Here is an 18,529-nt window from a genome sequence, read left to right as displayed (position 1 = left end):
TTTTGTCTCTTGGCTTTTATACCAAAAAGAACTTCAACTGCTGATTATTTCACAGTTTAAGATATTTTTTTAATCTAAACAATAATGGTAAATGACTTCTAACAATTTCTGTAAAAAGCAAGGCATTAAAAGTTCCTTAAAAGGACATTTTACTGCATTGAAATTAAGGATCTCATTGTTTTCCATTCTTATATGCTTCACAGGCAGCTTCTGTTGTCTTTCTCTCCACAGCTTCTTCATCCAGGTCTCTCTTTTTTTCCTCTAATGCTTCCCTTCCTCTCACTCTGCATTTGTGACTAATGTTGCCTTCAGTCTGAATTAAAATAGACTTTCCCTGAAGAAACGACTCGCAGTGGAACAGGGGTGGGGAAAAAAAAGATGCTCTCGCTTTTCAGATTAACGCACAGTTCAGGAAACAGAGTCCAATTCATTCCGACAAAGTAACAGCCAGTGTCAAAATTGATCTTTTTCTGGAGCCAGACGTGCTTGTGTTTCTCTAAATGTTACCATCATGGAAAAAGCTGCCATAACAAACAGGGGAGGGAAGAAACCTGCCAACAGGGAGACTAACATGAAGCTTTTTCTGTCAAAGAAAAGCTTTTTTTCGAGTCTGATCAGAACTTCCTGCACTGTGCTGGGAAGGTGGACTGAGAAACTAATGCTCCACTTTTAAGCAAACCTAATGTGTTGAAGGTGGTGACATGAGTGGGCATATCCAGTAATTATGACCCAAAAAAAAGGATAGAACTTTAAAGGAGGCGGAGACACTCCATCATCACGCTGGAGGCTGCTTTGGTCATTCGCTGCTTTGGATGTTCAGCATCTCCGACCTTCCTTGAAAAGGGACAAATGTCAGCTGTTTGGGGGGGTGGAGAGCGCTCTCCTCTTTAGAGGAGAATTTGCCATTTGTGGTGTTTAGATTTCTCTTTTGTTGTAGGTATTTTTTAATATCAGGCAAGAAACGAACCAACCAAAAGCGTCTTTTTAGAGAAAAGCACAACAGACGCAGAGGAGCCGTGACCTTTCTGAAGTCATGTTCAACATGCTAAAAAATTCTCTCTTCGGCAACACCGAGGATACGGAGTATAAACTGCTGAGCAGCGAGACCAAGGTAAGAAGACTGGTATCGCCATGCGCCCCTTTACGCACGCAAAGCTGCCATTACGCACAGAAATCCCGTTTTCTCGCAACGATGCAGCGGCGTGATTAGTATTTAAAACAATTCCCAGTATTCAAATGAGCATCTTATACAAACAGCCGATTTCAGCGGGTTCTCTACTGCGGCTGCAGCTGTTGTCACCCCTGTAACCTTGCCAGGAAGCCTGATGGTTATTTGCTGGTGACCTGTGAAGATGCCCGCTGACCCGCAGAGGAGAGCGTGGCCTGAGCACACTGACGCGATGCCCAAAGTGTTTCTACCAGGCTCTGTGGATCCAGCGTGAGAACGTGCTGGAAGCAACACGTTGCTGTTTAATTATCTCCTAAAACATCGATGAAGATGGGGGGGGGGGGGGGGGGGACTTCAAAACATACAAAAAAGAGACTGCTAAAGAAGATGACAAGCTGATCATTTAGTCACTGGCAACTTCATTAGGTCCACCTTTCTAGTACTGGGTTGGATCTCCTTTTGCCTTCAGAACTGCTGTAATGATTCTGGAAGGTACAGGAAACATTCCTCAAAGAGTTTGGTCCATGTTGACATGACAGCATCACACAGTTGCTGCAGATTTGTCGGCTGCACATCCATGATGCCAATCTCCCGTTCCACCACATCCCAAAGGTTCTATATTGGGTTGAGATCTGTTGACTGTGGAGGCCATTTGAGTCCAGTGAACTCATTGTCATGTTCAAGAAACCAGTCTGAGATGATTCCAGCTTTATGACATGGCGCCTTATCCTGGTGGAAGTAGCCATCAGAAGATAGTTCACTGTGTTCATAAAGAGGTGGACATGGTCAACAACTATATTCAGGTAGGTTGTGGCTTTATAACCATGCTCAATTGGTACCAAGCAAAGTGTGCCAAGAATATATCCCCCACACCATAAGCCTGAACTGCTGGTACAGGCAGGATGGATCCAAATTATGAATGTAGCTGCAGAAATAGACTAATCAGACCAGACAACGTTTTTCCAATCTTTTATTGTGCAGTTTTTTTAAGCCTGTTTGAATTGTAGCCTCAGTTTCCTGTTCTAGCTGACAGGAGTGACACCCAGTGTGGTCTTATGCTGTCATCTGCCTCAAAGTTGGACATGTTGTGCATTCAGAGATGGTTTTCTGCAGATCTTGGTTGTGACCAGTGGTTCTTTGAGTTACTGTTATCTTTCTATCATCTGGAACCAGTCTGGCCATTCTCCTCTGACCTCTGGCTTCAGCAAGGCGTTTTCGTCCATAGAACTGCTGCTAACTGGATATTTTCTCTTTTTCTAATCATTCTTTGTAAACCCTACAGACGGTTGTGGGGGAAAATCCCTATAGATCAGCAGTCCAGACCAGCCCTTCTGGCACCAACAATCATGCCACGTTCAAAATCACTTCAATAAGCTTTCTTCCCCGTTTTGATGCTCGGTTTGAACTGCAGCAGATCGTCTTGACTATGACTACAGGCTTAAATGCATTGAGTTGCTGCCATGTGATTGGCTGATTAGAAATTTGGACAGGTGTGCCTGTTTAAGTGGCTGGTGAGTGTGTCTTCCTTGCCTCCACTAAAAGTCATACATTAGAATGATGGTAAAGAGCAGAGGAGCCTGAGTTTGATGCCCCACACATTTAACAGAAACTGACACAGAACACAGGGGAACGACCTGGCAGGGCACACGCGCACGCTCAAAGTGCCACATGGCTGAAATCTTGCTCGAGGTCTTGAGCACAGAACGCTGTTTAAAAAATCAGATGACAAATCATCGGAGCAACCACAGTGTTGATTATACCTTTCAGGGTACCCTGTTCGGGTCGGACTAATTACTCAGCACAAGCTGGCACCGACAAACGTCCACGCAACCACGGGCACATGACAAATTAATTGCACTGCTCTGCTTTCTTTTGACCCATAAACAACTTTAATGTCACTCCCAGTGGCAGCGAGGACAGTTCAAAAACTCTTAATTGTGGTGAAGAATCCTTTTTACCTGTCACGAGTTAAACTGTGTACGATTATTTTCTCTGCCCGCCTCATTTCAAACAGAAAACATCTTCTTGGAAGGACAAAAAGCATCCCTAAGAAGCCCATACATGAGTAAATGTGCTCACACGTAGAGAATAAACATCCCTTACACGAAAACAGCCTGTAAGAAGAAAACTCTTCAGTCTGATATAGTGTAATGATATTCCTGTATGCAAAGAGAAGCTATAAACACGTTGGAGGGGTGATGGATTTAAATACAGCATCCTATTGACTTCAAAGCCAAGCATTGCTCAGCTACATGCTTCTTGATCAAGCTCCCTCTTAACCCCACTTAATCACATTTAATGCAGAGCTGTGGTGTTAGCCGTGTGCATAAAGGTTGTGTGCTTTTTTATGCTTTTTCCCCCCTTTCTCTGTTCTGTTATGTAACACCCAGCATCCCTGGTCATTATTCTCTTGAAGCTGACTGAACCCTGCAGAGCAGAAGAAAACAGGGATAAAAAACAAATCAGGACAAATATGCTTCATCAGAGTCTTCTTCCTTTGGTCCACACAGACACAGTCCCCTCCTCCTGTGTGAATGACAAACGTGCTCCCATCATGAGCTTTGGGGGTTAAAAGCAAGACGTGCATGTGTGTAAACAGAAGATACCGAAGCCCAACGGAGCGCAAGAAGAGATTAGAAGGCTGAAATTATTACCACAACCTACAGGAAACAGGCTGAAAACTGATTTCAGCTGAAGACGTGTAGCATGGGGCTGAATAAAGCAAAGCTTAATATTACCTGCAATGGTTTTACAAGTACTAAAGAGTTAACATTTAATCCATTTCAACATTTTGGAATGAGCAAAAAATTAACAAATGTGCAAAAGAAGAGCTGGAAAACCTGATTCCAAAGAATTTACCTGATGTAAATATATGTAAACACAAGAAATATCACACGCCAAGTGAGAGACAACAAATGTGTGAACGATCTTTTTTTGCTTCCCAGTATGCTGAAGGTTTTAGCTCTGAAACGACACAACATGGCTTTCCCTTTTTCTTTCAGCACACCAAATCTTGTTTGTTTTGTTCAATCACATGATTTTTTATGTATTAAGCTGCCTGGTTTCCACTGAAATCCATTGATTTCATGAACATAGGAAGGTATAACAGTTTCTGTATTTATGGCCCTCTGGTTCCAAAGCAGTCTCTGTATTTTTCTTTTCCAGAATGGAGTTCGCTATGAGGTGCGACGCTACGACGCTGCCAAATATGCCTCCATCTCCTCTGAGGGACGAAGCTACGACCAAGTGACCGGAGAGCTGGTGAGAAAGCTGCTGATGTACATCGGCGGGAGCAATGAGCAAGGTAATGCAGTTAATTCTAGAGTCAGGTATGCTACTCTGGTGCCTAAAACAAAATATTGACCTTACATCCAACACTCTCTAGGATCAATTTAGAAATGTAAGGAGCTTCAAAACCTGAAGCAGAATGTCTTTCAATATAAAAACATTAAAAGATCAGACAATCTTTAGACTACTGAAACTTTTGCATAGTGCATCTGTACCACACTGAGTATAATAAATCTGGCTGCCAGAACATTAAAATAATCAATCATTTTCCAAACCCTCTTTGGGGTCACCAGGATGCTGGAGCCTATCCCAGCTACTGTTGGGCGAAGGCAGGGTACAGGCATTAATATAGAGGCTTGTTTGCTGTTCTTACGTTTGTTGTTCACCTTTTTGGCATATCCCCTCAGGGGTTCGCCACAGTGAAACCTGCTTTCACTGATCCACACATGTAGTTTGGGAGGGATTTCTATGCTGGATGCTCCTCCTGACACAACCCCTTTCTGTTCTTAAGTTGAGGTTGTTTAACCTTTAAGAGCTATTAGTGGTTAAGTGAGAAAGGCTTAGAAAGAAGACCTAGAATGAAATTCAGTGGAATCAAATATATTGTAAGAATAGACTGAATTACAGATTAGGTCTGTTTGTCTTCAAAAAGAACAATTTCTCTGAATTGTTTGTGATTTTCTTTGGGGAAACTGTGACATGTTTCCTGCCATTTACTGTGCAAAATGTTTTCATAGGATTTTGGGTATCTTAAGGAAACCCTTTGTACCAGGTACTAAACAAAATCACCATCAGAGGGCATGACAGTACAACGAAAAGAAGGTATGATTTTTTTTATAGGAGATTACTTTTGATTTACTTCAAAACTTCTCTTCAAAACTTACAAAAATTCCAGTTAAAACACAAAAATCCATTGCAGTTCATAAAGGCAAAAGCCTAAATGTGGACAGAATTCAGAAAAGCTGCTGCTGAAAGAACAGAACCCCTTAAAACAGCCTTCAAACACAGGAAAACAGAGGAATCATTCATTTGAAATACTCAGTGAAATATGAAAATTTAGGTCACGTTAAGATGGCAGAAATGCCAAAGCTTAAAAATATCTTGTCTGAAATCTTAAATTTGTCCAGTTATTAATTTTAGTAAAACAAAAAAAAAGAAAGATTTCTGTGTTCACCGCCGTCTTCTGTTGCTTGTTGTTTAAAGGTGAGGCCATGGGTATAGCTTTTCCCATCATCATCGCAGTTTATCCTCGGAACGATGGCGTTCTCTCTCGGCGTTTGGCAGCCGCCATCCGAATTCCATCTACGTACCAGCAAAGCCCTCCAACTCCCACGGACGGAGCCATCAGTATTGAAGAGCGGCCCGGCATGACCGTCTACACTCTGTATGCACCATTTTGTCTCCTTTTTCATGATAAACAGGTTGCTTCTAAAATAATAAAAACGAAGTTCACATATTTGGAGCCAGAAAAAACTTTTTTGGCGCGTATATTTTCATTTTGCCACAGATCACGTGGCTGGAAAAAAAAACTTTTGGGGAAATGGACTTTTTAAATCAAACCAGAATTTGTAATAATGACCTGTTATATAAAGACAACACAAAAGTCATAAGTCTAATATTTCCATGTTTAAAATAGGTTTAAAAAATGACAATAATTGCCTTCTTTCTAAATTAGTGGTGGTGATATCATAATTAGGGCCTCTTTTGCTTAGTTCATCTTTTTCCCAAAAAACAAAAGTTTGGATTAAGGACATCATCTGTTCACATCAAAGCTCAATTAAACTTCCTGCTTCCTCCTTCCCAGACAATTTGGTGGCTTTGCCGGGGAGACTGAGTTCCGAGCAGAGGCCTCGCGTCTGACGCGCACGCTGGGAGAGACGGCCCCCTTTCAGCGCAAGCAGTATTTCTGCTGCAGCTACGACCCCCCGCTCAAGCCTTACGGACGCAGAAATGAGGTGTGGTTTCTACAGGAGGAGCCGTAGACGTCCTCTGGTCGGTCACATCGTGGGATCAGTTCTGTGCCGTTCATCCCTGAACAACAGTGTGTTTTCAGCATACTTTCCTTCCTGTTCTTTTCATTTGATAAACCCACTCTTATAAGCTCTCCAGCACACGTTGATTTAATGCTCAGATAGTTAGCTGAATATGAAAAGAAAATGCTTCTTCTGCTTGTTACCAGTCAAAAAATTCTGTTACTTATCTTTTCCATTTTTTTTATTTAAAGAACATGAGTATTTCAAATTTCCCACCTTTATAGAGGTTGTCATCTGAAATGTTGGAGTTTTGTTTATGACTTCAGGGAAACAGAAATAATGGGTTGTAAAAGTGAACTTCTTCTTCTTCTTGGTAATGGAAGTGCAAACAAACAGGAATTGAGCCACACATTAAACTCTAGAAGTTGAGAGTTTGCAGCTGTGGATAGTTCTTCACTGTTGTTGTCGTCTTTGTGTTCTTCCTTTGGATCAGACATTTGTGCATTTTAAATACGTAATAGCATAAAAATCTATTTCCTTATGCACAACTCTAAAAGTTATGTGCAGAGAGGCTTTCCTTCCTTTGAAATGATAATTATGGTCATGATATATTATGTGTATACAAACAGGTATAAATGTATAAATAGTTTGTTGTTATCCCAATTGAATAGGTGTGAAGGAGTAGGCTTGATAAGCTTTCCTTTCTCCTTTTCACATTTTTTTCTTAAGTTCAGCCAAATGGCGACTTTCTACTCCCTTTTATTCACTAAACTGAAAATGAAAGGACTGAATGGTTTTTAGTGAACGTATTTCATTTATTTTCTGTTTTTTTATGTTTAAAATTAATTTTAAAAAAATAGAAACCAGAGAAACTATGATGACTCTGTTTTTTATTCCAGTGATAAAGTTTTATTTTCAATCATGGTTGTGGTTTGGAAACATTTCCTCTATTTAATTCATAATTTTCTTGGTATGTGATTATTTTGAGAGACATTTATTTTCCTCTTACTGTGATTAAGAATCACTGAAGACTTAGAGGATCCACAAAAGGCAAAAATGTGAATGTGAGATTCAGAATAAAACGTTTTGGGAAGGATTTTTTTAATCTCATTTCTATATTTGTGAAAAACATACTGAAACTATTACTCTACAATTAAGAAATGTGTCATCTTGATTCATGAACTATTTGTATTTCTATCCAAATAAAGTGATGTGCAAATATCTAAGAATTTTTAAACAGAGGGGGTCAACTTTGATCCATTTAAATTTAGTGATCGTTAAACATAAAAATATATAGTAGATGAATAAAGAATAAAGGACATTTGAAGTCTGTTAATAGTTTATTAGAACTTTATTGACAAATATTAGCAAGAAGAATAAGAACTTCAAAAGAGATATTAATATAAAGACATCTGATTAAACCAAGTAAACCCCGCCTCCCTTCATCTTTCTAGAACATTTGTGTGAATTGTCCATCAAGCCGGCAGTCACTGATCCACACAGATGTAAAACTTCAGCATTAGTTATTGCACTAAACTGTTTTCTGGAAACCTATTTTTTTATTTTTTAACACCATAGATGAGACCCCCCACACACACACACACACACACACCCCCACACACACACACACACACACTTCTACTGGGATTTCTGAAGCCGCTTCAGCCGGGATCCAAAATTGCACCAACTCTTCCACAAACAGAGGCGTTCTGAGTTATTTCATAAGGATTTGAAGAAAACAGAATGCCTTTTCTAACTGAGGTTATTAAAGTCTGAAATTTAAGCCTGGACCCCCCACACCCACCCCCACCCCAGTTGTGTTGTACTTGCAGTGACTCTGAAACCAGAAGGAAAAATCCCCACAAAGTGCCAATACTATAAGAACATCCATTAAAGTTATAAATTTACTGCAACCAAATGTTTGAAAAGATCCATCTTTGACTAAACACACTGGAAACAAGAACGCTCCTTTCCAATTTGTAACAGAAGCAGGTCAAAGGTCACAAAATCAGACTAAATTAACTCATTTCTGAGAATATGGATTTTTGGAAAAGAAAACAAGCTTTAATTCCTTTTAAAATGAAGATATTAAAAAGAGGGCTTTGTCTTACAGGAAAATCCAATAATAATAACGAGTGAGTATATGGAGAGGTGTCACAAACGCTCCAACGTAGGCCTTTCTGTGCAGCCGAGAAGATCTGCACCTTTAAACTTGCTTTGGATTTTGATTCAGGAGCATGAGGAGTGTTGCTGAAGTGGCGGCGCTGCAGCCTCAGTTACTTTTCTTCTCGGAGTCTGGGTGAGGAGCATAGGGTGGAGGCCTTTCCTGCGAGAGAAGCAAACAAACATCCTCAGCAGAAGGGCTAAGCCAGCCGGGCTTCAGCCGTTTAAAGCAGCGGTACCGGAAAAACAACCTACATTTTTACAGCTTTATTTATAACCCGATTCAACATAAAAGAACGCTGCAAAAAAAACGGAGTCTTTACTCCAAATAGGGATTTATTGCAACAGTTGTTCCCACACACTATAATATTAAATAATATTCAGCAACTGGCTGTCTAATGTTATAAGGATGCTAAAAGTTGAGGATGCTCAAATTTTAGATTCACGTTTATGATTATATTTAGAAAATACTAGTTTTTGTGACCTTTTTCTTTTTTTTTTATACATTTGTTGCACCTTAAAAGTTGGACATGGCACAGGGAAAATCTAGACCACATCTTAATGGCTCCCACATGAAATCTAGAGAACACATCCAGTTGAAAGCAGCTGCAGATGTTTTGCAGAGGATGAAAAAACTTACCGTAGGCATGTACACGCTGTGTGGGTTGTTGGGGTTATAGTAGGCGCTGCCGGCTGCCTCGGCTGCCTTTGGGTTACCTGTGCGAGGAAGAAGGCGCAAAATGATGAGGAACGAAGACGGCGCTGCGTTTGCTAACAGATGCTGCGTCAGGCGGCAGTGGAAGAATGAAGGGTTAGCGTTAGTCATGCAGTCAAATGACAGCAGCAGGAATCCTCCAGACAAGCATCAACCAGCACTCTGAAAGGAAACATCTCAGAGTCCTCATTAAAAACATGCCAGACTGGAAGAACATTCAGATTCAAACTCCACAGCTGTCAGGGAGCAGATCATTTGTTCTTAGTTTTGACAGAGTGCCGACATGTTCAGAGCAACCCACACTCTCATCCTCTGAACTGTGTGACCCCCGTGTAACCCCCAGCAGGACGGAGGTGATCTCAAAACAGGCGGATGCATTTTGATTTTTAATAAAAGTGACACTGGCACCCCTTCTTCAAGGCGTCCTTTGAACTGAGTCATTTTAAGGATGACGGATCACATCTGAAGGGTGCAGTGGGGCAGACATTTAAAGAGCAGGAACTAGAAAACGAGGAATCCTAGCAAGTGCCGAAATCTCTTTCAGTCGCAACAATCGCTGAAGTAACCGGATTTCTCAACAACCTGGTTTCCTAAATGTCACGTGAATCCGAAATCCGATTTCTAAAACCCAATAGGGAAAAAGAGAAGGCTAAGGAAAAATCATGTCCCTGGGAAAATAAATTGAGAGAACTAACTGACACGCAGACTCCGCTTTTAAAAAGCAGAATAAACAGAAAGAAAGAAAGCTTATTAGTGAGAAAGTGAAGGTTTGGAAACCCAGTTTCACCAGAAAATATATTTTCCAAGACATCCATGACTGTCTTTTAAAGGGCCAATATCATGCTATTCTTAAACCTTTCAGAGTAAACTTGATCCCTATATACGATCATATATTCCCAGAAGACGTTTTTTATTAAAAATTTGTTTTTAATCGCAGCTCATTTTCCCAGAGAGCGGGACTGGAGAGGAATGCTCAGAGTTGAGTGAATGAAGCAAAATGCCACTCTGGGGTCGTTTTTCGTGAGGAATTAACATTATAATACACTTAAAAGCTCGAAAAAGTTGATTTTGCTAATATAGTCCCCTTCAATGACATCTTAAAATCCATTCATCCCCCTTTCTATATGTTTAGGTTGCTGGAGCCTATCCAGCAGAACATGCAAACTCAACACAGAAAGAACCCAACTTGGATTTGAACCAGGACCTTTCGGTGTGAGAAGAGAGTGCAGCCCTCAAACATTATGCATTTATCCTTTAGAGCAGCCTTTTCTGTCAAACTGTAACTTTTGTTTGCTTATTTCCCGTGCTGTTTTTATATTTTGCGCATAGTATCATTTGGCGTTTCCAAAAGCACTTTTAAAAATGAACATAAAAGCACTAAGTGACCATTTAATTTGTTAAAGGAATAGAACAAACATACTTGGATCATGTGCATCAGTGCTTAGACCACATCCGCCTCTGAAAGCACTTAAGAAATCCTCAGCTTGTGCAAACCATCCGGCATCATCAAACCAACAGAACTGAGAACTGTCTAGAGTTTCATACGTCCTAGTGTGGCTGTTTCACTCCATGTTAGTGTGCAGAGCATGCAGCCTCTTGAAAAATGAAGGTATTAGTGGATAGACGCAAGGAAAATGATTTCTGCTTATTAATTCTTAATTAACTCTGCGTATTACTGTTATTAAAAACTTTTTGCCATCGAGCCCATATGGTGCTCAGACGCATGCTGACAGTACAGTGACTTAAAGTCTAAGATCAAAGATCAAGTTTGACCTCAAACTGTTTTCCCTTAACCCTTTAGCACTGGTGATGTCACCGACATCTAAACAACACGCGCTCTTTGACATATAGATCTGCAACAGTTTACGGGATCACGTTAAATCAGCTGATTGTGGCGCGGACAGAAGTGACTTTTATATGGATTATTCACTGATATGCAAACCTGTACAAACGTGATGTAAGTAACGGGGGGAAAAAAATCAGCAGATTTACATTGATGATGTCAGCACTTCACTGTAAAGTGTTGCCTATATATCAGAGCAAGGCTGCATTTCTCCACTTCAGAATCCGCAGGAACAACGTTGATGGTATAAACAGTTGAATAGTTGCAATAGTCAAAAGAATATAAAAAACTCTGGTGGTGAAGCACTAATTGTTTGGCACTAAAGCGGTAAAAATTATAAATATTTCATTAATTATGATTCTTAATGCTACAAGTAATTTTTATAGGGAACTGCAAACAACGGAAAAACCTGTATGGTTTTTATTTTTTTTAAGTGGCCTTTAGGATTTTCTGATTATTTCCACTGCAGTTCATTTTTCCGCCTTCATAATAACCGTGTCTGTTTACTTGGTCCAAACTGCATCACACGATACTTCATGGAAACAAAAGCAAAAGCAGACTAACAGACCTGCAACAGGAGGTGGTGCTGCCCAGTCCTGACCAGGTGGAGTCCAGTTTGGGGGTGGTCCAGGGTAGGGGGGAGGTGGGGCCATGTAGTCAAAACCAGCTGGATACATTCCTAAAACACAGAAATATGCATTTTTATGCAATACTTAGGATCAATAAATATGGCAAATGTAAATATTTAAGTAAAGAAGACTTGAAAACATCCACTCGATGAAAATTGTGGTTATGCCGTTTTACCATATTTTTGGAGCATTTTTCTCATGATGACAGACATACATAAAGAAAATTAAGCCAGAAATTATATTCCTGAGGATTTTTTTTATTAAAATCGCTGTGAATCAGGAGCAGACAAATCAGGAGCAAACAAAAGATGGTATTTGTAATGTTAAAATCCCGCTGGGGCGAGCCACAAGCTCCCTGTTTCTCGAGTTCTCAGCAATAGGGAGGGGAACGGGGGTGGGGTCGTTCCACGCCGAAGGTCCTGGCCATATCTCAGAGGGGAATTTCTAATGAAATACTGCCACTCTGCAGTAAGTATGTCCTGGAAAACGGACATAGCTATTTTATTTAAGCTAAAAACAGCGTAATCATTATTTAAAAACAAAAACACTGAAGGCTTTTACAAAGGATTAAAGATGATCAGAGTGAGTTTTCAAATGTAAGACTTTTCAATCAATACATGACTAAATATCTTAATAAGGTTTGATTTCCTTTAAGTATTTTTGTGTTGTGTTTGCTTGAAACAAACCAATGCAAAAAAAAAAAAAACTAATTTCAAAGACAGGAAACCATCCTCCTTTTTTAGAACATTTTGTGTGAAAAATGTGTCATGGACCCGTAACAAAATCAAACACACGTTTTTTTTTTAAAACTCCTTACCTCCAGCAGCTGGTGCATAAGAGTATCCCACATTGCCAGGAACAACAGGGGGGCCTTGGTAGAACCCATTCTGCTGGGGTGGGGGCGGGTAAGGATAGCCATTAGGAGCAGGTGGAGGTGGGCCATATCCATTCATCATTCCAGGGGCAGGGTATCCGTAAGAGGCGGCGCCATTCTGAGCTGGAGGAGCTTGAGAAGCTGCACAGAAAAAATGTTATTTAAAAAAATGTGTCTAGTCGGCTAAAAATGTGTTTTCCCAAAAATGACAGGCATGCTCATATTGTATGTATACGCCCACCCCCAGCATGTAAGGATAGTCTTGAAATGTCAGAATCAATCATCATTTATTGATCCCACACGTGGGAAATTTGTTCGTTACCGTAGCAAATGACAGCAGAGAGAAAAAAATAAGAATAATATAAAAAAGAAAAAAGTAACATAAATGTCAACAATAAGGTTGTATAATTTAAAAAGTTATTTACAGACCGTGCAGGTAAAAAGATGTGCAAAAAAGAAAAAATGTGCAAAGGTCATCTATTGCATTGTGAGTTATTATACAGTGTTATTGTATTGGGTAGGAAGGATTTCCGGTATCTGGCAGTTTTGGAGCGGAGCTGTCTGAGCCTCTTAGAGAAGGAGCTCCGCTGTTTGTCCAGAACAGGGTGGAGAGAATGCTCTGGGTTGTCCATAATGGATAAGATCTTGTTTAGTGACTTCCTCTCTATCACGGCTTCAAATGATTCCCGTTTGCAGCCAATGGCAGAACCCGCCTTCCTGATCAGCTTGTACCAAATGTACTAAAACCTTAAGAGCTAACCCTTAATATGACTATCTGGAAACATCTGAATGGTTTACAATTTATTACATAAGAAACACAAATCAACTTCTTGATGAAATGGCATCTCTCTGCAGACAGTATGTTCCTGTTATAGTAAAATGTCTGAAACTACTATTGCTTAATTCCATTTGTACTTAATCTTCACTTTGCAATATTTCTATTGGAAAAACTGTTGTTGTGCTTTGTAAACACCAATTTTACTAGGTAGTTCTATATTTTAAAAAAGAAAATATAACGTTAGCCTTCGCAATACTGCTTTCATACATGGCGTTCCGCAAGGCTGTTTTTGCCCTTCTTGTTTTTTTCTTATATAAATAAATTCCACTTTTACTTTAATGAGACCTAGATGTATGTACCTTTGAAACATAAAGATATGTTCTGAAACATCACAGAAAAAGTATCTTATGAAACTCATAACATTATAGAAAAGTATCTCTTCTCACAATGAGCTTTTTCCCTAAAAAGAAAGGGTCCATTCATCCAATGCTGTTACTGTGACCCCGCCCACCTGTATAAATACTACCACTTCTTTTTAATAAAACTTTATAGTTTCAAACAATCTACATTACTTCCTGTGTCAGCCTTCATGAACGTGATATTTCAATTAATGCGCATTGTAGGAACGAAAAAAAAACAGAAAACTAAATTTTGCAGGGTGAAATAAAATGCTGTAATAATGATCCTGTGTTTAGAAACTGTTGCCGATGAGAGGACAGGCGGAGCGATATGAGCGAGTGTCTGTGGATGGAGCGTGAGTGGGAAAAATGTGAAGCTGAGCTGAGCTCATCTGCTCATGAAAACTATAAAATGATCTGCAATTAAATGTTGAAAAGCCTCAAAGTGTCACAGACATGATCCGTTTAGTTTCTGCGCTCGTCACCATATCACATATCACTGTTTAGTTCTTCCTACTGACTTTATCAACAAATATTACAGAGCAAAACCTTGTGGGAGTATTACATATTGATCAGCATTAACTGTTTATTATTGGCTGTTGTGATGCAGAAAACAAGTTCCAGATGGAGTTTGCCTTAATGTGAAGCTGCAGATGCAGGCAGGAACACTCAATAAAGTACACAAAAACACCTGAGACGAACAATAGCAGTTTCTCAATAACAATAATCTCAAAATCGTCACAATAACTCATTATTCTTAAAACAAACTCTACAGAAGTCCCTTTTATCATTACTCTTTTGCTCAGAGTGAACCAGTATGCTTGAGTAATGCAAATTGTAGACACGTAATTATCTCCTAGGACTACAACTGTTGTAGTCCTAAAAATATATATATTTATTAAACTTATAGCAAATTCAGAAAAAAAATTATAGCAAAAATCTGAAAAAAACTCACAAAACACATAAACCGTTCATATTAATACTTCCCCACCGTTTTCTCTGTAGTGTTTGTGGATAAAGTAAGTAGGAAAATCAAAACAGATCATTCATTTCTATGACTCAGACACATTTTGGCTTTTTTTTTTAACTTTCAATTGCAGATCATCTTATAGTTTGTATCTTTGCTTTTGTAGTTCTTGAAAAATAGAACATAAATTAAGAAAAAACTTAAACGAAGGTTACCCGTGGGTATTTTTTTTTTTTTTATTAAAACACAAAAAAATAAGAACGAAGATCTTTTTTTTTTAAGTGAATGCAATACGCTTCCATAATAAAGAGATCATGTTTTTATGCCGTTAATTCTGCTCGGGCAGAAGGACTTGGAATAAAGTCTGCATTTTGAATGTTTCTGGTCGGGGTCTTTCATTAGCCACAGTTGATACTCCTCCTTGAAAAGTCCCTTTTTGTTAAAGCTACACGTCTCTGCAATTCACAATCCCTGTCCGATAGCAAGTTAAAAGCTCTGTGCGCTGAACTGATGAAAACTAACAACAGCAACTCCCATCACAGATAGAGTGAGGTTGAACTTCTGCCACAATTTAAATTCGAATCCCATGTTTTTTACAGGTTTTTCGTACGAACCCTGAATTGAGGAAAATGTATATGACTATATAATTAGCCAACATATGCTAATGTCATTTTACATGGAATAAAAGCACCATCACAGAACTAACTTCCATTAAGTTACATAATGTAACAAAACATGAATAAGCCAAAAGCATATGCATTTTATTTTCATGGTTGTTAAGTTCATTGAAATAGCATATTAATGGTATTTTGTTATAAGGTATCCAACCCTGATGCTGTAGGTACAACATACCACAAATGCAGTACTTTTTGTTTTTTTTAACAAACATAGTTTAATTATTATTTCAATTTTGACCCATTTTCCTTGTGCAAAATTGTTATGAAAGCACTTGTTTTATTTTAATGCTAAAATATATTTATGTCTGCGAATACAATTTCCGATATATTGGAAATTAGATTGTATTTCTTTGTAGTAGAGTTGGCATTATTAGGCGATGTCACAGTTGTTCCGGAGAAAATTTCCAATCGGCACTTCGTGTCCTGAGCGTTGCTGAGCTCTGTTCTAGAAGGTTCCCCAGTGTAGACACAAGCTCAGAGGTTGCTGCGTATTCTGTGGCAGCCCCTAAACTGTGTAATAAAACTCAAATGGATAGATCTCAAACCTAGATAATAATCCAAATATTTAGACCATGTATTCTCGATGCTCTCCACTTGAAAAGGCATCAAAACTTTTTGTTTTTAACAGACATTATAAATCTCATTATGTCTGCATAGCAAATTATCTTTAATTAGTAGTCATTATAATATTTTTTTCTTTTGTTTTTTATAGGTCTTTAACATACATTTTATACATCAATTTTTCTTCCCCTCAGATATTTTTCATTTATATAACATTTACTTTTATTTCTACTTTAAGATCTATATTCTCCATATTCTAGGCCATAAGATTTTTGTTCAGTGACTTAAAAGGTAGATTTGAATGGATTAAAAAAACGTCACACAAACCGTTTGTAGCCAATTTGAAGAGATGCTGCCCCACCTCAATGGCTCCTCCACTGGGGAAGGACATCTTGAAATTAGCCTGACCCTCCCAGTAACCTGGAAAACAGATGCACTTCATGTTGGATGCATCTCACAGGGGAAATGTGAGATTCCTCTAATGCTAAGAGCAAAATGAAAAAGCCCATACCTCCAGGCTCAGCCCTGACTGTGCCTTTAATGTAGTTGGCTCCAAAGACCGGCTGCTCAAGGCTGCAGCCCTTCATCAGGTAGTAGGGGAACATAGCTGAACCCAGACAATCCTTGGGATTGTTGGAGACAAACACCAACTAAAGCAGACAGGAAGCAAACAAAATCACAAGATGAAACTCCAAATCAAAAAAGTTTAGCTTGTTTTTAGTATATGAGGTTGTCTGTACCCTGTATGGAGTCAGGTAAATGGTGCCCTTTTTGGTCCCCTTAAGTATGTCAGTCTTGCTGGTGACATCACTGAATGACAGCTCCACATTCTTACACTGTCTTACAACACTGGAGGAAAAAGAATCAGAGGAACTGAAACTTAGAATTAAATACAAAGTTGCTCACATTACTGATTAGTGTTAATTGAGTATTTGGATTTGTACACTTTGAAAATCAAAATAAGATTTTACAAAAATAAATAATACAGAATCAAATTTTGATCAACCGCTTATCACTTAACACAATTTAAATAAATATGAAAACTTTTTAATTCTGGAGAACCCAAAGGGTCAGATTTGGCAACTGTCTTCTATAATATCTATGATTTTTTGTTTGTTTGTTTTGGGGCTGTGAATCGGTAGCTTCCCTAAATGAACAACGTCAAAAAAATAAAAAAAAAAAAAAATTAAAGTCAAATGAACTTTTAAAGTCCAGATGAAAATTCTCTTGGGTCCTCCAGGGTTAATGTTTCCATTATAAATCTAGTAATGCGGGTGGTTATAAAAGATGTTTTATTTTATTAAAAGAAATTTGATCGATAATGTACGTATTTTAGACGTTAAATCCATTACTTGATTTTGTGGTCCAATTATTTTATTTTTTATGTATCCGTTATCTTATTCTTTTTACAATCTAGATATAATTTTACATAATAAAGCACTTAAATGACGAAAGTCTTGTTCCGCACAGCCAGCGTAATGAAACATTTCTTACTTCCTTTCTGATGGTGAGCTAACAGGTTAGCCAACGCACCGAAACAGGAATTAGCCAAAAGCTGCCGACCGGTCCATTTTACAGATATATTTACTGCTGTAATGTTAGGACAGTACATCCACATTTTCAGAGTTAACTTTGAACATGACACGAAAGCGAAGGGGGAAAAAAGTTAGCGATGCTAATGTTTTTCAGGCCAACTAGCTGACTTGGCACTCACTGGCAAAGTAAACAAGCCGGGCGGGGACACGACCGCTAAAAACTGACCAAAAATACGCACCTTTCTCCGTTGTTTATCAACGCTCCGCCATTTGGGGAATGATTTCGATTCAAGGCCATGTTTAAAAGAGCCTAATGCTGTCTGTTGATCAAGCTAAAGACGACTGTCAGCTCAGTCTAGAAACGTCACGAGCTTTACGTCACGATCCCGTCTGACTCGTGATCCGCTGGCTTTTGTTTTGTTTGTGTGCGCATGCGCGTGAAAGTACAACACAAAAAAAGTAGTGGAATTTTCCTGATCTTTCTGTGAAACGATTAATTACATTCATAACAGCCTGTTAATTAATATTTTAGGAAGCAAACAAGAGCCTGTATAATTCTAAAGGAACATATATGAAATATTTTTTCAATGGTGACTTTTAATCATTTTATGTTTAGTTTTACAAAGTAAATATAATTTTCCTTTTCTTCTATGTTCTCTTTAACTTTTTAAATATAGCAGCCTATTTATTGTTTAAAGAATTTAAAGTACCCATAAAACACCACAATTTTATTTAGTAAATCATTTTTTATGCCTTTATCCTTTTCTTTTTCTTTTTTAATTGTGTTTTCAGGGCGCATATTTCAAAAAATACTATCAGTTTTCTATTCTGATTAAAACATTTATGAAGAATGATCGTTTCATTTTGTTTTAACAGCGAACACTTCTCTGTTTTTGTAGATTAAATTTAATTATTGCCAATCTATTGCAGTCTAAATTAGTTAAATTCTTCCTTGAAAAC

At 38.6% G+C, this 18,529-nt stretch overlaps 2 protein-coding genes across 2 annotated transcripts; one reads left to right on the top strand and one right to left on the bottom strand.

Annotated features, from left to right (window-relative positions):
* The first annotated feature begins 727 nt into the window (after window positions 1-727).
* Window positions 728-7,851, top strand: hebp1 (heme binding protein 1). Its single transcript, XM_004071950.4, has 4 exons — window positions 728-1,111; window positions 4,334-4,472; window positions 5,660-5,840; window positions 6,261-7,851. Exons 1-4 carry the CDS (start codon window positions 1,034-1,036, stop codon window positions 6,436-6,438), a joined length of 576 nt encoding a protein of 191 aa, XP_004071998.1. The 5' UTR covers window positions 728-1,033; the 3' UTR covers window positions 6,439-7,851.
* Window positions 7,762-17,969, bottom strand: wbp2nl (WBP2 N-terminal like). Its single transcript, XM_004071807.4, has 8 exons — window positions 17,809-17,969; window positions 16,775-16,883; window positions 16,546-16,684; window positions 16,362-16,454; window positions 12,597-12,794; window positions 11,719-11,829; window positions 9,233-9,309; window positions 7,762-8,755 (listed from the first exon to the last, which is right to left on the bottom strand). The coding sequence occupies exons 1-8, from the start codon at window positions 17,865-17,867 to the stop codon at window positions 8,702-8,704; spliced, it is 840 nt and encodes a 279-aa protein (XP_004071855.1). The 5' UTR covers window positions 17,868-17,969; the 3' UTR covers window positions 7,762-8,701.
* Window positions 17,970-18,529: the final 560 nt, after the last annotated feature.

The sequence above is a fragment of the Oryzias latipes genome, chromosome 8 (assembly GCF_002234675.1).
Source record: "Oryzias latipes chromosome 8, ASM223467v1".
Lineage (NCBI taxonomy): Eukaryota > Metazoa > Chordata > Actinopteri > Beloniformes > Adrianichthyidae > Oryzias > Oryzias latipes.
The sequence above is the reverse complement of the archived record's forward strand: the minus strand, read 5'-3'. Positions and strand labels throughout refer to the sequence as shown.

Coding starts and splice junctions, on each gene's coding strand:
- hebp1 (XM_004071950.4), top strand. CDS start 1,034: ATGTTCAACATGCTAAAAAATTCTCTCTTCGGCAACACCGAGGATACG. Junction 4,473..5,659: donor CGGCGGGAGCAATGAGCAAG/GTAATGCAGTTA, acceptor TGTTGTTTAAAG/GTGAGGCCATGGGTATAGCT. Junction 5,841..6,260: donor GGCATGACCGTCTACACTCT/GTATGCACCATT, acceptor CCTCCTTCCCAG/ACAATTTGGTGGCTTTGCCG.
- wbp2nl (XM_004071807.4), bottom strand. CDS start 17,867: ATGGCCTTGAATCGAAATCATTCCCCAAATGGCGGAGCGTTGATAAAC. Junction 16,884..17,808: donor TTGATAAACAACGGAGAAAG/GTGCGTATTTTT, acceptor TTTTTCCTCCAG/TGTTGTAAGACAGTGTAAGA. Junction 16,685..16,774: donor TTTACCTGACTCCATACAGG/GTACAGACAACC, acceptor TGTCTGCTTTAG/TTGGTGTTTGTCTCCAACAA.